Source organism: Podarcis erhardii (genome assembly GCF_964252035.2).
Source record: "Podarcis erhardii genome assembly, chromosome: 9".
In the NCBI taxonomy this organism is placed as follows: domain Eukaryota; kingdom Metazoa; phylum Chordata; class Lepidosauria; order Squamata; family Lacertidae; genus Podarcis; species Podarcis erhardii.
In genome coordinates, this window is record NC_138512.1 from 35,949,106 (window position 1) to 35,969,041 (window position 19,936).

The following is a 19,936-nucleotide window of genomic DNA, read 5'->3' on the forward strand; positions in this document are numbered from 1 at the left end:
TGACAATTCTTTCTAGTTCATAAGCATTCATGCCAAGGAAAAAGGCCTAACAAACCCTGTGTTGTTTCTATTTAGCATTTGAGTTTTGCTTCATGCATCTAAGGAATTCAGCAAAATACGGAAAAAATGTTTTTTGCACAATCATTATGGAAAGAGGTGTCAAGGACAGCCCTACATCCTCTGATCTGTCTGGAAACATGAATTTTAAGACATAAGAAAAGCAATGCAGGATCAGGCCAACAGCCCTTCTGCTTCAGCATCCTCCTCATAGTGGCCAAGTAGATGCCTAGGAGAAACCTCACGGCAGGACCTGAGCAAAACAGCCTTCTCCCAGTTTGTGATTCCCAGTAACTGGCATTCAGAGGCATACAGTGTAGATGGAGGCTAGCAGCCTTGTCCTCCATGAATTTATCTAATCCTCTTTTAAAGCCATTCCAGTTGATGTCCATCACTACACCTTGTGGACATACCTTGCTCTGTGCAAAGAAGTGCAGTGGTACCTTGGTTCTCGAATGTAATCCATTCCAGAAGTCCATTCAACTTCTGAAATGTTTGAAAACCAAGGCACAGCTTCCGATTGGCACAGGCATGCTGGAAACCATAGCTGACAGCCGCATCAGACATTCAGCTTCTGAAAAACGTTAAAAAACCGGAACACTTACTTCTGGGTTTTCGGCGTTCGGGAATGGATTTGTTCATCGGCTAAGCCGTTTGAGAACCAAGGTTCCACTTTACTTCCTTTTGTCTGCCCTGAATTTTCCAACATTCAGATTCATTGGTTGTGAATTCATAGCATTGTGAGGGGTCTTTGGTTCAATCTTTACCTAAGCAATGTTGATTATAGCAGTTGCTTTAGGCAAGATGCTCTGTCTCCCAGCTCCAAACAGTTTTATGAAATTATGTTAAGTTCCGCTACCTGTAAACTTATTTGTGGATTCACCAAAAGAAAGTTTAACCATATGACTCTCTGTTGTCTGAGCCAGGTTGTCAGGCTACCCACATGCATTTGGTATGCAGGCAGCCTGTGTGAAGCAAATGGAACAGTGTATGCAGAAACGCTTTAGTAAGAGATTAATCAAAATTAAACTGGTGGTCATGCAGAGTAAACTGCATTTGTACATGATCCAACTTGGATCAATTCAGCATTATTACACCTTCTAGGCTAATGGTCTGGGCTAATGGTGTGCAAAATATCCATTTAAAAATAGATAACAGTTTCATTTGAATCACAGCCTAGAATGGTAGCTTCAGGCATCTAATTCCTTCTCCCCCTCCAGCGATAATTCTGAAATTTACACAAATGCACCCCAATACTGCATGTGCCAAAAATAAAAAGTTGTTGTTGAGAGCAAGAATATGGGATCATGAAGTAATCTAGTTTAGCTTGTTCAAAACAAATTTGCTGAAGAAATTATGGGCTGTCCATGGAGAACAAGAACAAATCCCCCCCCCCCGGGAAGAATTATAACAACACAGGAGCGGTAGTAGACCAATGCAGGACAGAGAGAGACAGATGTGCAGGTTATCCAGTTCACTGGTCCCTAGTTTTCAACCACTGTGCTAATTCTGTAGTATTAACTACAACAGGTAAAACCTAGTTAAGGGGAGGAGAATCTGTGACCCCATCCCAGTGTTGATGGATTACAATTCCCATCTTCCCTCACTATTTGGTTTTCCTGGCAGAGGCCGATGGGAGTCCTACAAGATCTGGGGCAAGGGTACAGGTTCCTCATCCCTGATCTAGATTTCTGTTCCCCAGCAACAGCACCAACTGTAGTTATGGTGGTAACAGCCTGTGAATGATGTAAGAAATATGTCCTGGTCTACTTGAACACCTCATGAAACATCTTCAGTCCAAATTTGTCCTGCCAGGTCTGTTCTACTGCAACATAGATCTGCATTGCTGTGATTTTATTACCACAACTAACCATCTTGCAGCCTTCAGGTGAAAACTGCCACCTGCCAAGGAGGTTTATCCGAAGAAAGGACAGCAGAGTAAATTCATGAGGCACAGCCTAGAGTTTAAAAGACATGCTCATGAGAACAATAAGAGGCAAGGAAAGAGCAGGCACGAGAGAAAACAAAATGGAAGTCATACATATCCTCTCCTGAGCAGGCAGAGGGAGTCTCTGTGGGGTTTCCATGGGGCCACCCATATGTATGCAGGCAGCCAGTTTTTTCATTGGCCAAGCAACAAGCACAGCCAAGCAGCAGGACAGGCCAAGACATTTTCCTGCCTCAGGCAGGGCAGCAAATGACACTCCCTCCCATCCAATGTACATAGCACCAGAGGCCCAGGATTGGCCCAGTCATTAGACAGGGTAAAGCCTCAGGTGGCAGAAGTCCCTGAAGCACTGCTCCCTCAGGTGCCCCGCCTGCCCCCACCGCTGATGGAGAAGTGGTGTCACCATCAGTGCTGATTTCCAGTGAAATCTGGTGGAGCACAAGAGTTCTTGCTGGAAATTGGCAAGACGTTGTAATAAATTGGTGCTGAAGCTGGCACCAGTTCTCTGCCAGCCATGGGGTAGGTGGCATAGGTGGCAGTGAAAGCAGCAGGGCAGGGTGGCACTTCCGGTTTCACCTCAAGTGGTGAAATAGGATGTGCCGCCCCTGCAAAGGTCAGTCAAGTTATTTTGGCACCAAAGGTAGAAAATCCAACAAGTGTCTCTCTCTCACCCTCCCTGACAGTAAAACTACAGCAATAATAAATACAGGAAGTTTACAAGGCACTGCCCTTTCATGATACCCGAAATCAGCTGCCTGAGGTGCCTCCCCACCCCCACCCCAAATGTCTTAGGGCCATTCCTAAGAGGTAGTCAAGGGTGATAAGGCCTATGTAAAATGGCTTCCTTGGGGCTCAGCTGTTGGCCTACAAGTTCTCTTTACAGGTCCGAAGCTGATAAAGGGAGTGGTCATGGATTCCACCATCCTTTTCTATGGTTATGTACATTGCTCTCTATAAGTGAAGTGAAAACAAATTCCTGTGGGTTTCACTGCAGATGTGCCTGGTGTCTTTTGAGCCTAAGCTCTTCAGGGGAAGAGCTAACAAAAGTGGCACCCACAGAATACAAGGCATTCTAACATCTCCTGAGAAACTCAAGGGACAATATGCTGATGCTTGTACACTCCACGAGCTCCCTCAGTAGAACTCTCTCACTTCCCTGAGCACTAGGGCCTGCAGTTTGTTTGTTTTTTTTTAATTTGGAAATGTCTTCAAACCAGGACAAGGAGCACAATTGTAGACGAGCCACTAAGAATGAGGCAGTTTGCATGCTTCAGAGCCATCCATTCAGAACAACCCTGTGGAAAAAGTAATGCATGGACTATATTGGCATGACTATTTTGCAAGTTGATGCTTCCCAGAGGTGGTTTGCATGAATAGAGCAGCTGAAAAAAAAATATGCCATTGTACACATGCATATGGTTGTACAGTTCATCACACTGGCTCCACCACGGCTTCCTCCTCACAGCTGGCCATCTTCACAAATAAAATAACCATAATCACTCTTGAAAGTCTATGGAACTCTATTCAGAACTCACTGAAATGTGCTTTAAAGGAATACATAAATCATTATCTGCTTCAGTAACCCTGGAAAATCTCATGTTTGCCACAACATTAGAGGAACTGCTACATAGGAAGGTCAGCCATTCCTACCTGTTCCAGATGTTATGGGTATTACAAAGCCTTGGGGGCTTCCTTCCCTAAAGCACCGTAGAATAAACAAGTGCTTCAGGGTTGCCAAACCAAGAACACGCCTGGCTTCCCTGGTAATTTGCTTTGCTCCATTTATTTTTACATTATGTCAGGAAGGTCAGTGCCGAGATGAAAAATGCAACCGTACCACTGCGCTTCAAGCACACTTTCCAAAATACACCCCCTTTTGTTGCCTGTTGCTCTTTTAGAATGTACCATGGGCTCTGCTCAAATGCTCCTCACAGCAAATTAATAGTGCCTCCCCACAAAAGAATAATAATTAAAATACTTGTATTATTAGTTTTCAGGCATAATCCATCCACTGCTGATCGTGCATGAGCTTCACTAAATGAATCAGGGACAGGCAGGAGGTGTACAGGATAGAATTCTATGGTCACAACCTGGAAGGCTCCTGTACTGTAAGTGCATAAAAAGAGCCCAGCTGAATCAGGCCAAAGGAAGCACCCAAGGGGAGGTGAGAGTATGTAGGTCTGAGGGTTGCTCATGAAATGCCAAACCATGGTTTTGACATTGTTTGTGAATTAAAAATCATTAACCTTAACCTATCTAATAAGTAGGATGCCTCTCTCACTCTTGTGCTTCCAAATTTGCATAAGCAGAATTCCTTATTTCCTACTGTTGGGATGAGGGACTGTTGGTCTATGTTGTGACACTCACAGTATGCTTTCAAAAATTGCCATAGGAAACACACAAAAATTCTTAAGTGGATGACTTATCAGGATATTTAACACCAGCAGATGTGAACCAGGCCTCGTTTTGTCGTGAAATTTGGAACACATTATTAAGGATGCTCAGTGCTCGTGTTCACCAGAGAGTGGCCTCAGTTGTTTAGAAACCTCAGCTGAAGTCATTTTAACAGCTTGCATGAAACTTCCGGGAATAAGTTTGATTAACTTAGTTTGGATGCAATGCTCACTACTTTTATTCTCAGTATGCCACTCCAAGATGCATTAGAGCTCCTTAATTTGTCTGGTGTTCCCCCCACCCCACCTCAAACTGCTTTCAAGCATACCCACTGCTGAATCTATGGAGTGATTTAGCAAACATTTCATACTTCACCAGTCACTGCAGAAAAGTACATAAACATCAAGCCTAACCAGGCCACTGGGAAATCATCCAGTGCTGCCTGTTAGGGTAATCAAAACAGCCATGTCATAAGCACTTAGGTTGTGGGGATCAGTACTCTTTATTTATTTATTATTTAATAAAATATCTAGAATGGATGAGCCAACGCCTAGCCACTGGCCATGTTGGCGGATGGGAGTTGGAGTCCAATTATATAGAAAGGACATTGTGTCGGCTACCCTAATCTAGAACCATGCAACTCAGGAATGGTGAACTCCAAAACAGATGAAGAATCCAAGAAAATTGCTATATTCTGAAGGAGTGGACAGCTAAATGACAAAAGAGACAGAATACTGTATGTGAAGTGATGGATGTAGAGGCAGGGAGGGGAATCCCACCTGCACATATACATTAAGGAAGGCTAAATAGGTGGACGGCCTTGGAGTCGTGGTAGAGCATCCACTGGAAAAGTCAACTCAGTGGACAGCAATAGTGGGGGAAAGGCAAACTCAACATTGGAAATTCTTAGGGATTGAAAATGCAATTACTGGTATCATTATGTATTTACCGAAATCTATGTGTCGTAGTCTCATTGCTGAGCAGCAACATGCAAAGATCTGTGGAGTGGGGAGGCCAGATAACCAGAAGAGTCTCAGAGGCAGAGGCATCATCCAAAGTCAGGCCCAGTCCTAGGGTCAGATGAACAGCAATCCATGTGGTCAGACAGTCCAGGGGTCAGGGAATCCGATGGTCATGGGGTCAAGACAAGCAGAAAGCATCAAGGTAGAACCAGAAACTACAAGTGTTGTTACCAGCATCCGACTGCTGGAAGCTCTGCTTAAGAAGGCTGAAGCCAGATGATTCTCACCAGTGCCTTTTCCACTGTGTCCCTGAAGGCTGATCAGCTGTAGGTGGAGTCACTCTGCCTTCTCCCCCTTCAGGCTGCTGTTCAGCAGGTGAAGCTGACTCCTGGCCCATGATACTATGGTGCCACCAGGGTTGTCCCCACCATTAGGCAGCAGATGCTGAGGAATGAGAGAGTGGATGCTGCTGTTTGAGACCCACTGCCTGCCCTGTGCCCCCCCCCAGAATAAGCTGCTGCCTTGGGGTGCAGTAGAGGACCCTGTAACCCATCACAAGGATTGAAGAAATATTCATGTGTCAGTATGGTTGGCTCTTCTACATAGAATGGACCATCTTTCTCCACCAGACCTGGTTACAAGTGACACCTGGAATACAGCGGATGCACCATCTCATAAAGGATATGATAGTACTGGGAAATGTACCAAGAAGAACAACTGAAATTGTCAGGTGTGGGTGGGTGGATGTTAAGCATCTTGGAAAGGCTAAAAAGTTTAGGGCTTTGTTCAACTGAGGAGGAAATAACTGAAGAGAGACATGACAAGATTAGAACACTATGTATGATAGGGGGAAAGTGGATAGTAGAGATTTCCTTCAGTCCTTCATAATACCAGAATTCTGGACCACTTGATAAAAATGAGCAGCAGTAGGTTTAGAAATGATGTTTTATTCATTGTTAATTTATGATTTTTATCGTGGTTTGTTGTCTGTTTGTTGTCTGTTGCCATAAAGGCAGGATGAAAACACTTTAATACAGCCTTCACTAATCTTGTGCCTTCCACTTGTTTTGGACTCTCCTTGGAGATGTAGCCTCACCATGGGGATTTTTAAAAACCAGATGAGATCACCACCACCCATTAACCCTGGCCTCTTCACTTTGGATTTGTGGTGGGAGACTCAGAAGTAGGTCTGAGATTTACCAGAGACATATGGACCTTTGCCAACAAAGGTCCATATAGTTAAAGCCTTGGTTTTCCCAGTAGTGGTGTATGGAAGTGAGAGCTGGACCATAAAGAAGGCTGATCGCTGAAGAATTGATGCTTTTGAATTATGGTGCTGGAGGAGACTCTTGAGAGTCCCATGGAATGCAAGAAGATCAAACCTCTCCATTCTGAAGGAAATCAGCCCTGAATACTCACTGGAAGGACAGATCGTGAAGCTGAGGCTCCAATACTTTGGCCACCTCATAAGAAGAGAAGACTCCCTGGAAAAGACCCTGATGCTGGGAAAGTTATGTACCTGCTCCTTTAGAGGGAGTGCAACCCCATCCAGAACAGACAAGTGGCTTATCTTCTGGTAATGGGAACTGCCTACCCACAGAACCTCCATCTTCACAGGATTCAAACTTAGTTTACTGGTACTCACCCAACAATGTTGGGGGTCAAATGTGGATATTGCAGGCAATTTGCCCCCATTACCGGTAATTCATAGAGTGATGAAGCAGCGGATAGCTAGTATGAAAAAGAATGGTTAGAACTATGTGTTCAAGTAAAGCAATCTTCTTGGAATCAGTCTGAAAGTAGTTAGTAGTTTTGTTTTGGCAGCACAGACACATCTCTTCTGATCTGTTGCTGAAGTACTCTCCATTAATTACAAATCTGCTATAGGATTACAGACATTCGTTTTATGGCTTCCTAAAAGCTTTTCAAGCACACAGGCTAAGGACAGAGCTCTTCAAAATTAAAGGCAGCCTATCTCAACAAGGAAAGTTCTGAACTACTTCAAAAGCTGTATGAACCAGACTATGAAGTGCTATCAGGACTGATAAATATATCGGGCAAGGCTACTCACTATGTAAGCTCAGAGCAAGAGGCTGACGCAAAACTACATAGAAAAACAAAAGTAACCACAAGAACAATCTAAAGGTGAAGCCTTAGCTCCAATTCCTAAAAACTGGAGACTGTTTCATTTTATAATAACAATTACTACAAGAACGTTTTGATTCTTTCCTAATTTGAGGAATATTAGTCTTTTCCCCCTTGACCATTTGTTGGGTATGTTGTGAGAAACAAAATCCTACTAACAGAGCACTATGTTCGCATGCAGTCCAGCCTATCTATGTCTAATCAGAACCAAATCCTATTATGTTAAGTAGACCTTACAGTCCACCTAGCAGTTCGAAAGCACCCTTAAGTGCAAGTAGATAAATAGGTACCGCTTTATAGCGGGAAGGTAAACGGCGTTTCCGTGTGCTGCGCTGGTGTAGGCTCGCCAGAGCAGCTTCGTTGCGCTGGCCACGTGACCCAGAAGTGTCTTCGTACAGTGCTGGCCCCCGGCCTCTTAAGTGAGATGGGCGCACAACCCTAGAGTCTGTCAAGACTGGCCCGTACGGGCAGGGGTACCTTTACCTTTACCTTAGACCTTACAAAATAAAAAAATTCCTTCCAGTAGCACCTTAAAGACCAACTAAGTTAGTTCTTGGTATGAGCTTTCGTGTGCATGCACACTTCTTCAGATACACTGAAACAGAAGTCACCAGACCCTTCTATATAGTGAGAAGGTGGGGAGGGGTATTACTCAGAAGGGTGGTGGGAATGGGTGATAGGCAGATAGCTGTGATGAGCCTGTTGACGACTCTTAACGACTGCAATAGGTCTTACAGGAAAAAGCAAGGGGTGAAAAGGTGAAAAATGGCTTTGTCATGTATAATGAGATAAGAATCCAATGTCTTTGTTCAGACCAGGTCTCTCCATGGTTTTAAGTTTGGTAATAAGTTGCAATTCAGCAGCTTCTCTTTCCAGTCTATTTCTGAAATTCCTTTGTAATAGAACAGCTACTTTGAGATCTTGTATAGAATGTCCTGGGAGATTGAAGTGTTCTCCTACTGGTTTCACTTCAATCTCCCAGGACATTAAGATGAATGTATTGCCAAAAATGAGATGACTGGCAGAATCTGAGACCTGGGAGAAGAGAGGATTGAAGAAGATTGGAAGAAATTTAAGATGTATTTACAAAAACATTGTAACTTGGTTGAATGTTAAGAAGGATGCTAGATTATAAAAAATTGGCCACCACTAAACTAGATTTGAACTCGATGATAAGTGAGATTAAAGAAAACATAATTTTTTTGGAGAATTGCTAGATTATATTTAAATGAGTGGATATAAGACCGTAAACAAGTTGATAATTTGCTTGGAAAAACCTTTTAACGATGTAAATGGGAGTGGGAGACGTGAGGGAGTCCAAAGAATTGATGAAACTACGTTGTGTTGGAAGTAAGATTGTTTATTATTTGTGTATTTGTATTCAAAAACTTTAATAAATATTTATAAAAAAAAAAACTTGGCCCTCCAACTGTTTTTGGACTACAACTCCCATCATCCCTAGCTAACAGGACCAGTGGTCAGGGATGATGGGAATTGTAGTCCCAAAACAGCTGGGGAGGGGGGCAAGTTTGGCCATCACTGATATAGACAGTAACCTAGCATATTGAAAATGTTGGCAGCATTAAGATAAATTCATCAGTGTATGTAAGTTTTGATGGATGTAGGTACTGACATCCCAAAGGAGCAGAAAAGACTTATTATGTCTGCGACAACAGCCACATGGATATTATAAGCCTAGAGATGGAAAGAAGAAAGAGTCCCTACCAGCCAGGAACAGCAAACCAAGCTGTTGGTCTATGCCGAAATAGCAAAACTTACCGGAAAGCTCAGGAACCAAGAGGACAAAAACTTTAGGAAAGAATGGGAAAAAATTATAATTTATTTAGGAGACCACTAAAAGCAGATGAAAACGTTAGCAGGATTTTAATCTCACTTGTAATGTAACAAATACTATGGATAATATGGATAGATAGTAAAAAAAAATAGATTATAATGATATGACATGCAGTTGAAAATGTTGACACTAGGACCCATGGAGGGGATCGGGGGAGGTCTTGAGATTCAGAGACATATCTTTATATGGAAATGTATTTGGTTTTGTTATAAATTTATATTTGTAAAATCAAATAAAAACGACTTTTAAAAAGTTTTGATGGACGTAATAATGGAACACCGAATGGTTTTGTTTATATAATATATGCAGGGATTTACATTATGCAAAATGAACCATCGAAAGAGAAGAAGGGACGTTTTTGATATTTTAAGTTTGTTTAAATGAATATTCTAAATTGTAAAACAGAAAATTTAATTAAAAATTATTGATAAAGACAGTAACCTAGCATGGATCTTCAATGTCAAAGATCTGGGATAAGGCGACAAGGTATAGAGGTCCATTTCTGCTCTCACTTCACTCCTTGGCTGTTAAAAGAGTGTAATTTTAAGCTGATGATTCTCCCGATTTTAAGTGCCACTTTGGGAAGGTACTATTGATATTGGAGAAACAGCAGGAGGGATTTAAGCCTTTCCCGACCCCAGTTCCCCCCACCCAATGACTTCCCTCCCTATTAGTGTTCCAAAAGTATATATTTGAAATCTTTGAAGGGAAAGCTGCTTGAGGGGGGAGCAATTTAGAGTGGGTGTTATGTGGGCGAAGAGCTAAACCACCTCCTTTCCCCCAGCCCGTTCTTAGTGCTGCTGCTATCCTGTCAATCCTGCTGCCCCAATGTGAATTTTAAAAGAAAAGACCCTGTCAGGCTTCAGGCACACACAATCCAAGTACAGCCTATTGTTTGGCCCTATGAAAACTGATTTCCTCCCCTCCACGGGGAAATAGAAAACAGCAGTAAGAGAAAGAGAAAAGGAGCCTTCTGGGGGAAATTCTCCAGCAAGTTTATATCTGGCATTTCAATGAGAAAGCACATCTGAAGGAAGCAAGAAAATGATATCCTTCACAGGAACAGTTAACATTTGGACAAGAGCATTTATACTTCTGGCAAATGAGATTTCCTAAAGAAAGAAAAAAAGCAGGTCACATTTACCTTTGGGGCAGACAGTTTATTAATTTTTTTTTTTAAAAAAAAGAAAGAAAAAGAAAACAATTGTCTTCTGAAAATGCAAATAGCAAATTCCTGGGTCAGAATCCAGCAAGTGCTCAAAACGTGTTTAAATGAAACTCAATAAAATCATGGTGCTTAAATTTGCTTCTGATAGCCTGTTTATTGAGCATTCAGTTTATTTGGTTTGTATAAAATTTGTGGGGAGGTTATAGGGTGCTGTGCCAAGCAAGCATTATTCCACACTTTCGAAAGCATTTCCCCTTATCATAAAAAGTCAGATTTGGGGGTGTGGGGGTGTGGAAGGGATTTGTTATGCAAGAGCTCCAAATTTGCTCCAATTGCACAAACTGTATTTATTGGCATGTGACTGAATCCCAACCCAAAATAGAGGCAGTCGAGAAGTGCCCCAGGTGTCATGGGGACTTTCCAGACCAGCTGTTTTTTCGGCATTCACGTCAATATTTCCCCCCAAAATGTGCAGAGGTTATACAACTCCAGCTGTTTATTCAGCATTCATCCTGATATGCTCATGTACTGTAGTGCTTATGCAACTAGTGGGTGTTATTCTGCACTATCCACTGCTATTTTCCCATCACTTTCCCATATCTGTTTTTTGTGTGGTTAGAAACGTAATGGGATAATTGCACTCTACAGAAAGTGCGTGATAGCAGCCACATTTTGGGGAAATAAGCAGCTTGTCTGGCAGCACTTCATAAATCTGCACTTGGTTGTGGCACGGGATAGTGAGAACTTAAACTTTAGGGATTTAAATAAAATGTTGTCAATTGCCTTGTGTTATTCTTTGCTTCCTATCAAGCTGTGAGGAAGAAAATGGTAAAGACAGAGGCAACATCAATCTGTCACAGGGAGTAGCAGGTCTTACCTGGAAACTTTTAGAGGAATCAAGCAGTATCACACAAAACATTGACCTTTCACTATTAAAAGCATTCCCCCCCCCCTTTTTTTTGCCGATCTCATTGATTTCCCTGCAGTTCCCTCATAGCATGCCCTGAATTTGCCCTTTAGGTCACACAAACCCCATGTTCAGCATATGTAAAGGGTTTGAATCCTGGCACTTGCCCAGCTTAAAAAAAAAATAAAAAATCACTTGACTCAGAACAGCTGCAGTTGAGCATATTAGTACCAGAACCTGTAAGCATGACTATAAGTCATTTCCAACATAAATTATTTTTAAGTCAGTATGGTTAGTGTTACACCTTTGCTCCATCAAAGTCAGCTGTACCATATCAGTTTAAATGAAATATGTTGTATGTATGTTATGAAGCGTCCCAAAACCTTTATATAGTCTTGAAAATGCATAATCAAACTTTTATAACACAGGTAATGACTGTGGAATATCAGCACTGAAAAAAGGTCCGGGTTAAAAACAACAGCAACAACAACCCCAAAACCACAGATGCAGTGTTTCAAAAGAGTCTTACATCTGGAAGGGGGGGGAGAGCGAGCGAGGGAGAATGCTCTGTGGTCTACAGCCACAAATTGAAGAAACAGATTTATTTGTCTATTTTGGCATGATTTGACCATGTCTGATTTTGCTCCATACTTCGGAGATGTCAGCCATTACGAGTAGATATTTCTTAACATCCTTACATTTCCTCCCACTTTTAATACTCTCCAGATCCTTGTAAACCATTTTGCTAGACAAGGAGAACTTTCTTGTTCAGAAGTGCCTATAATTTATTGTTCTAAAACTAATAATAAATGTAAATTTTTATGTCGGGTTTGTGATATTTTAATCTCTTTCAAAAAGACACTCAAGACTGGATTCCTAAAGAAAACTTTATCTCATATTTTAGGCTGAACCATCACATGTGGAGAGTTCTTTCATTTCCCCCTCCCCAGCATGCTGTTTCAAATAGTAGTGAATATTTGTTAAAGCACTAATGAAGAAATATTTAAGATTAAACATGACCTCAAAATTATATTTCCTTTCTATAATTCAAAACCAGCCTGAAGATCATGGGCCATTTTTCTACTGGTGCACAATTAAGCATAGGTTTTAACAAAATGTAGTTCAGCAACTGTATGTTCATATTCTAGGTCATGAATTTGAATCTAACACAAGGGTGGAGTGGTCCATGTTTAGATCCTCAACGAATCACCCTGTCTCACCAACTTTGGACTTCTGACACCACTAAAGGTTGACAAGGGCAGAGCAGGGGAAGGCATGGACCTGAAGGAGCCATAGTTTCCTCAATCCCTTGACACGCCAACCCCCCCAAAATAGGGGAATACATCTGCCAGCCCTGGAACTGGAATAATTCACTTCCCTCCCACTGGAGACAAAGGCAGGGGCATTGTTTAAACAACAAAAAACATTTGGAACTAAGAATAAATTTTAAAATTCTAAGTACAAGAGAAGCAGCAAAGCCCAATATAACTTGTCGGTAATGTGCTGCAGTTGAGCGTCTTTTTTGTAGTAAATCCCTTTGCCTCCAGCCATCACTGCCCTTTGGAGGATCAAGTGCAACTGCAGAGAAGGTGTCATATTACTCAAAGTTATTTCTAATGGGGAAAGAGTGCCATCAAAAACGAGAAATAGGTTTCGTGTTAAATTTTACTTAAGTGGATCATGACAAAACACAACCCGTGTCAAGATGGAGCGAAAGGTAATTTGTAGACTCTTGACATAATTGACACGGTAAAAAGCCTGTTCACAGCCTGCTCAGAACATTTTTGATGATAAGTTCAACTACCCTTATACCTGATAGCTACTGATGCATTCCATTCATATGAATAAAGAGAAAAGGAACTGCACATACTAATTAAAGCAACCTTCTAAAAACAGTCAAAAGCTCCTAAAAACAATAATCTACTCTTAGAGTTTCCAGAGGACATTTGGCCATCAAATGCCTAGGTAAACAAAAATGTTGATTAAATTTCTCCTAAAGGTTAATGGGGAAACTAAGGCACTTAACTCCACAATCAGGGAACCACCACCAAGAAGAACCTGCCACAGGTCTTTTCCAACCAGACAACCACTGTCTCCCAGAACCAGGAGGGGATTGAAAAGGGATGAGCAGAGGAAGCTTCCACAAAGGTGCACAGCCCGTCGGGGAAAGGTTTGTAAATGGGGGGAGAGGGAGTGGTCTTCTCTTGCTGCAATGGCTCTATGGAACACAGACCTGGGAACAGCTGCCTAGATGCTAGACTGGTGTGCGTAGATATCCAGAGCTGTAGAAGTGACTATAAGTGTTATCTATGATGATATACTCTCTGCTGTGTGCATTCCTTTGGCTAGGAGGCACGCTTGACATTTATGTCATTTGGAGGATAAAAGGAGTGATACAGAAACAACATACAAACAATGAGACCTGCACATGCTTAGTTTTATTTTAATATTATTTTTTTAAAAAAACAGCAACAACAACACATTTATTAATGCCAGTGTATGATTGTGGTAAGGAAACAAAAACTAAGTGGTGTAGCAATCAGCATCAAATAATACCAAAATAGTTCTTTTAAATGAAACGTAACATTTCATTAGCTCTTGGATTCTTTATTGAAGTCCTGCTTATGAAACCTTTAAAGGAAGTTGCTACAGTCAATCCGAATTCTGGTAGAACTTGGCACATGAAATACAATTTACCTGTCCATCCATACACAACACATCTCACTCTTTTTAAAGCACTCATTCATACATACTTACATGATGCATATACATTGTGACTAAAGCCATGTATGGCCTAAAGCACATACAATAGTTTCTCCTAAAAGTACTTATTTCTACATCAATAGGAAGTCCACTGTATTTACAACTGATGATCTTGCTCTGCAGATGGGAATTTGCTCGTGGATCACTTTTGTGAACGCACATGTGAAATGTTCAAATTGTCAAGTTCTTTATCAAATTGGATGTATCTACAGAAAGATCCGTATGATCATGTGCAAGAATTCTAAGGCAATAGTAGTAGTTGTTCCACAGGGCTAGTGCTGCCATTGCAATTATCTTTTTCACATGCTTAGAAAGTCTGTTCTTCTTAAGATGCAGCCAGGCATAGTGAGACATTCATGATCTGCAGATTGTTGGCTCAAAAGATCTAAAACATCTTGCATTGTGGTTATTTTTTTTTTAATAATATGTTCATGGAATAGCACCATAGAAATTATCTTTGCCATCACAAAAGTCTTATTTCCAGAAAACACCCACCCCCTTTGTCCCCAATTGCTGAGAAATACGTTTTTGGAAACCAACTTTTTAATATTCATTTTTGACTGGTTTAAAATTAAAAAATGAAATGAAACCATTCACAAACATTTTCAAGGAAATGCTGAGCAGCAGCTCATTATGTCTGAAACGAAATCCATTAAATGGTGTTTCGGATTATCCTGGCCCTGGTTACTTCTGTTGTTTATTGAATAAAGGTCCACAGCAGGCTTGTAAAAGATTCGTTCTCATGAGTACTTAGTGTAAAATTTAAGAGGTCAGCAGGTATGGAGTCCTTCAGCAATAATAAACTCAATGTCCTCAGTAAATGACAACGTCCAAAGTCCGGATGTTCCCATAATGATGATGAATGTATAATGCTTCAGACATTCCAATATGTTGCTATGATCAACTCTCTAAAGTTTCAACGATTTCGCAGATGTAGTTTTCCAGTTTTCATGACATTAATGCGTTGGTGGGACAGATGAATTACGAGTGCATAATAATCTCAGAAGATCCCCCTCCCCTTTTTTTCCTGACTTTTCTTTGCATTCACTGTATCTTGGATATATCACCAAAGCAATTAAAATAAGAAAAATATAATGACAGCGTTTGTTTGTTTTTTTTGAGTGCATGACCCGCAGAAGGTAGGCATTTCCCATCCCCCCCTCCTGGACAGCAGTCACTTGTCAAGAGTCTGCAGGGTCCCTTTCCCTGGATCTTAACTGGTTGAGTATGCAGGCAACTATGACATTTGTCAAGCTGTGAGCAAAAAGCTCTTATAGTCTCCCTGGAAGCATGCAGCGCCCCTCTACTGGCTTTGCAGAGACAGCCACGCCTGAGACCACACATCATCGCTATAATGTCTGTTCCTCTAGAATAGGAATATATTTAGCAGTGAGATGTTTCAGGTTTCCTTCAGTTTGGACGCATGGTGTAAAAGTGTTTGTTTACTAAGAATGTCAGTCTTTTTATTTAAAAAAACAACACAAAACAAAACCCATTCCCCCCTCTCTCCGCAACAGTCACTCTTTCTGTCTCATTCTGTGGCCTAAGGGATCTTCTGTTATTTTTTGGTGTGAACACTGTCTTGATGCTTTATGCTTTTGTATCGTATATGGAATCCTTTCTTGTTGATTGTATCATCCGTGTGAAAATGAAGTAAAATAGAATCACCTGCCGAATAAATCTCTTCTTGCGGCTGCAGGGAAAGGGGGAAAAAAGGGGGTTGCCAAGGTTACCATGAACACAGTTAAGCATGTTGCAACAATTAACAGTGTGGTCTTCCTTTCTCTAGATGAGGCCACAATCTGCTGATGTCTGTTCTGCTATCAACACTGAATGGAGTAGTGCTTTGAGAGCATGCTTGCTTCTGAGGCTCAAACTACACACCAAGCAGAGCTTTAGAATTCTGTGTTGTTGTTGTTGCTGCTGCTGCTTAAAACTAAAGCAGCCTGGAACCAGGCTACATATGACTGGGACAGTAATGGGTGTGTGGTTGCTGTACCCTTACACCTGTCATTTTTCAGCTCAGAATTGCTCTCCTCTTTGTGGTAAAAGCAACTTGGGAAGGGCAACTTTGAGCTTAAAGGGGGAAAGAATTAAGCAGACACACTCTGCTTAGCATACTTCATCTGAAAGACAGCTTTGAGCTAAAAAAAAAAGTGAACAAAAAATCATGGAAATCTATGTAGTTTGTGTCTATTTTTTGTCCTCATGGCAAAAATCTGTCTTCTAGCTATTGATGCAGTACAGAAAATCCTTCCCTTTAGCAGATTTTCATTCAACGTACTACCTTTAAATTTAATTTCCTCCCTTTAATATATCATGATCTTTCTCCAAAGATTTGCAGTCCTGAGCTTTTAAGCATCCTATGAAATAGTGTTTGTGGATGGCCCCAATTACTGTCATCACTTGCTTCAACAATTCCCCACCCCCCTACATCAGTGTTTGTATACTGTGCACTCCAAACTCTGATACTGATACTTGCTCTATCTTGTCTGAGGGACATGCTAAGAGATAACTATAGTTTCAAACTTCAGGTGCCCACCAGTATGTTGTCCTACCCATAAGGCACATACTATACTCTCCTTTCCATTACACCCAACTAAAACTTTATTTGAAGAGTTTAGTTCCCCCTTGGAACAGTTCTCTACTTGAAATAAACTAACTCACATTGAAAAGTTCCTCCTACGTTTCTCTTAATGTGGAAAACAAATGCACAGAACCTTCTGAAATTGTTTAGTTTCATCTCTCAGAAAAAGTTCTTTAAAAGCAAGTTCAGGGAAATATAATGAATTTAGTTTTGATTAAATATTAAATGAACTATATGGCTTTCATGAAGGAAACACAAAATTGGATTTTATATCATGTCTTGCTTTTAGCATTCAGTGATGAAAGCAGAATGAGTTTCTAAAATTCTGGGTTTTCTATGTATGTATAGCTCCTTTGCTTACTGTTTGACTTTTCTCACCTTGAAGAATAAAAGCAGCCTTGTCAAAACAGGTATTACTTAATTTTGTTAACTTCAATGAGCATGTAGGTTATAAAGGCCAAAACACTGGCAGAAGTACAATACATCCCTTTACATACACTTTGCTAAGCAGAAGCAGTGGGGCGTTGATACTTCTTTTTTTCCTCAAATAGGGAACCCTATCACTGCACTGCAACCTGCTTTTAAACTCAGAAGAGTTTTTTTAAAAAGCAGGTTGTGATAAGGTGGATAGGGGTGTGTTTCTTTCTTCTGTATAGAGACAGACAACAAAAAGTTGTTAACGTCTATATTTCACATCCATAGACAGTCATATTATTTATTCATATTTGGAAGAGTCTTAATCATTGGAATAACTTCAAGATTACATACCCCTGATCCACAAAACCGACCAAGCCTCAGAGAAGTTGTATCATGACCGTCAAAGAGCTCTAGGTAGTCATAACCACAGTCTGCTTCTTCCTCCACCTCAAAAGTCTGAAAAGTTAACTCTATTCGGTAACCACGGTCTGATACTATTAGCCATTCACAATCCGCTTGAACTGGATAGTTGTTGTCACCAAACTGAGCATGAGAGTAGAGATCTCTTGCTTTGCTCTCAGCTTTCAGACGACCACCACACTCTGTGCAAAGTAAGGAAGAAAAAAAACAAATATAAACTTCTTTCGATCTTGTTTTAAAAGGAACCACACATAATTTCCCACGCTGTGTTTCTGAATCATCATGGTGGTAAGAATGATATTAGAACCACCACTAGGGGCCAGTATAAACCAAGGAATTGAAATAACAAGAAACTAGAATTAATATTTGACCTGGAAAAAATAACAGACATCAGTATGTTGGCAGCTGCTTTTTCTAACAGAATTTTGAGTGTCTGAAGGATGCAATGTGCTTCCAGTGTTGAAGCCCCATATTTCATCTTCATTAAAAAGCACATTGGCTTCAACAAGATGGTCAATACTACCAGTTTTTGTTCCACCGATAATAAAAAGACGGAGGACATTAGAAGCACAGGCAATAATGTTGTATTAGGAACATATAACTAATATTTGCTCCCCTTTTTGCTTAATGGAAACGTGGTCCAGATTAAAATTTGGCCACAAACAGTTTTAAACATTTATCAACAAAAGTACTGGGAATTATTTTCATACCTGTAGTGTGAGTAGCTTGAAAGCCTTTTCTCTGAACTGATGCATCAGAGACAAACCTAAGAAACATCTTATTTCCAGTAGCGACAAGGGGATCTGGTATCTTACTTCCACACAAACGTCCAAGAATTGGTGACTTCTCCGTTTCCCCATCAAAAACTTCCAAATGGTCGTAGGCACATTCTTGATGTTGCTCAATTTCAAACTCATTAAAAACCTGAAAAGTTTAACAAAGTATTGATCCATTACTTCAGGTGTGTTCTGAATGTGAACCTGAGGTCAGGTCCATGCTATGGTTTTGCTACTCTGGGCATTTTGGATTTTTAATGGCATGCAACTTTTATAAGTAGTGTAATAATGAACTAACAAAGAAAGTGGGTTGGATCCAGACTCTCCTGTGGTCATGGTACCTTTCCTAAAAGGATAGGAAGGAGCCATTTTTACCCATTTCTCCTTCCAGAGTCCCTCAACCATCTGGAGCAGATGGGTGGGGGTACAGGGAGCTGAAAAGCCAGTACGGAATCTACACAAAATGTCTCCTTTCCTGGATTGCGGAAGGGATTCCTTCACCAGATCAAAAGTCTTCCGTGGTCAGAAGGTTCTCATTGAATGCAATTGTACCATCACAGCAGAAGTTAGTCTGTTTTTTAAAAACAACCTTGTATACTAAATTAAATGTTAAAGAAGAGACTCATTCAGGACAATCCATTTCTTCCATTTTTGTGCCAATAATATTCTTGCTGCCATCATTGCATATAAAAACAGCTTACAGTCCTTTCTGCTAAAGTGGTATCTCAGGTTAAGAACACTGTGGCCAATGGGGCTTACTCTAAGAGTGTTTTCATAAACTATTTATGAAAAGGCCATTTCACATCAGTTTTAAAAAGAAAGAAACTTCCCTTTCATACTGTTCTGACGCATGCCTAGCAATGGCTTTCCCACATCTTTTTCCTCGCTTTCCTCCCTCCTGCCCCAGTCCCATCAGGCAGGGAGCAGGAGCATCTGAGGAACTTTCCAGTACAGCAAGGCAATATATTCAGAGGCAATATTTTAAAAGCGATGAAACCAAACAAAAGTCAAGTGGAGAGCAAACAGAACTGCTGTCGAGTTGTGTCTGGGACAATAAAGCAGCTCTAATCTACTGAACCCCCAGTGGAAGCCATCCAAAGTACAATGTGATGCCAGTTTATGTTAACAGCTGGCCTTGAGGAACTTCATGTAGCTCAAGTGCCGATGTTTTGGCAGTGGAGAGAAAACAGTCAGAATAATCACAAAGCTCTGCAAATTGAAACACCAATACTTTCCTGGCTTTTATTTTTTAGGAAGATTAGGCATCTGTAATAGAAGGAAACTGCAGATGCACCAAAAACAGCTGTACAACTATCCCAGTTGCTACTCATAAATTTTGTTCAACCAGACTATTCTCATATGACCAAGTATTGTGCTATTTGGCCTCTCGTGGATACAGAAAAGCTCCACAAGAAGCTGGTTAAAAACAGGACTCATTCCATCCAAACTGAGAGCTAGGTTGCGTTTTAATCTAAAAGGTTCTGTATTGCACTGTGCTTAAGGATTTGCTCATCTGAATGGTAATGAGAAGACGATC

At 40.9% G+C, this 19,936-nt stretch overlaps 1 protein-coding gene across 4 annotated transcripts in view; it reads right to left on the reverse strand.

The window, feature by feature from the left end:
- Window positions 1-13,852: 13,852 nt before the first annotated feature.
- Window positions 13,853-19,936, reverse strand: part of TLL1 (tolloid like 1) — a 137,532-nt gene continuing 131,448 nt past the window's right edge. For all 4 annotated transcript variants that reach the window (XM_081875266.1, XM_081875269.1, XM_081875267.1 and 1 more), the window contains 3 exons: window positions 18,334-18,547; window positions 17,555-17,805; window positions 13,853-15,892 (listed from right to left, as the gene is read on the reverse strand). In XM_081875266.1, the coding sequence (XP_081731392.1) occupies window positions 15,758-15,892; window positions 17,555-17,805; window positions 18,334-18,547 (600 nt within the window). In that variant the 3' untranslated portion in view covers window positions 13,853-15,757. The remainder of the gene's footprint in view (window positions 15,893-17,554; window positions 17,806-18,333; window positions 18,548-19,936) is intronic.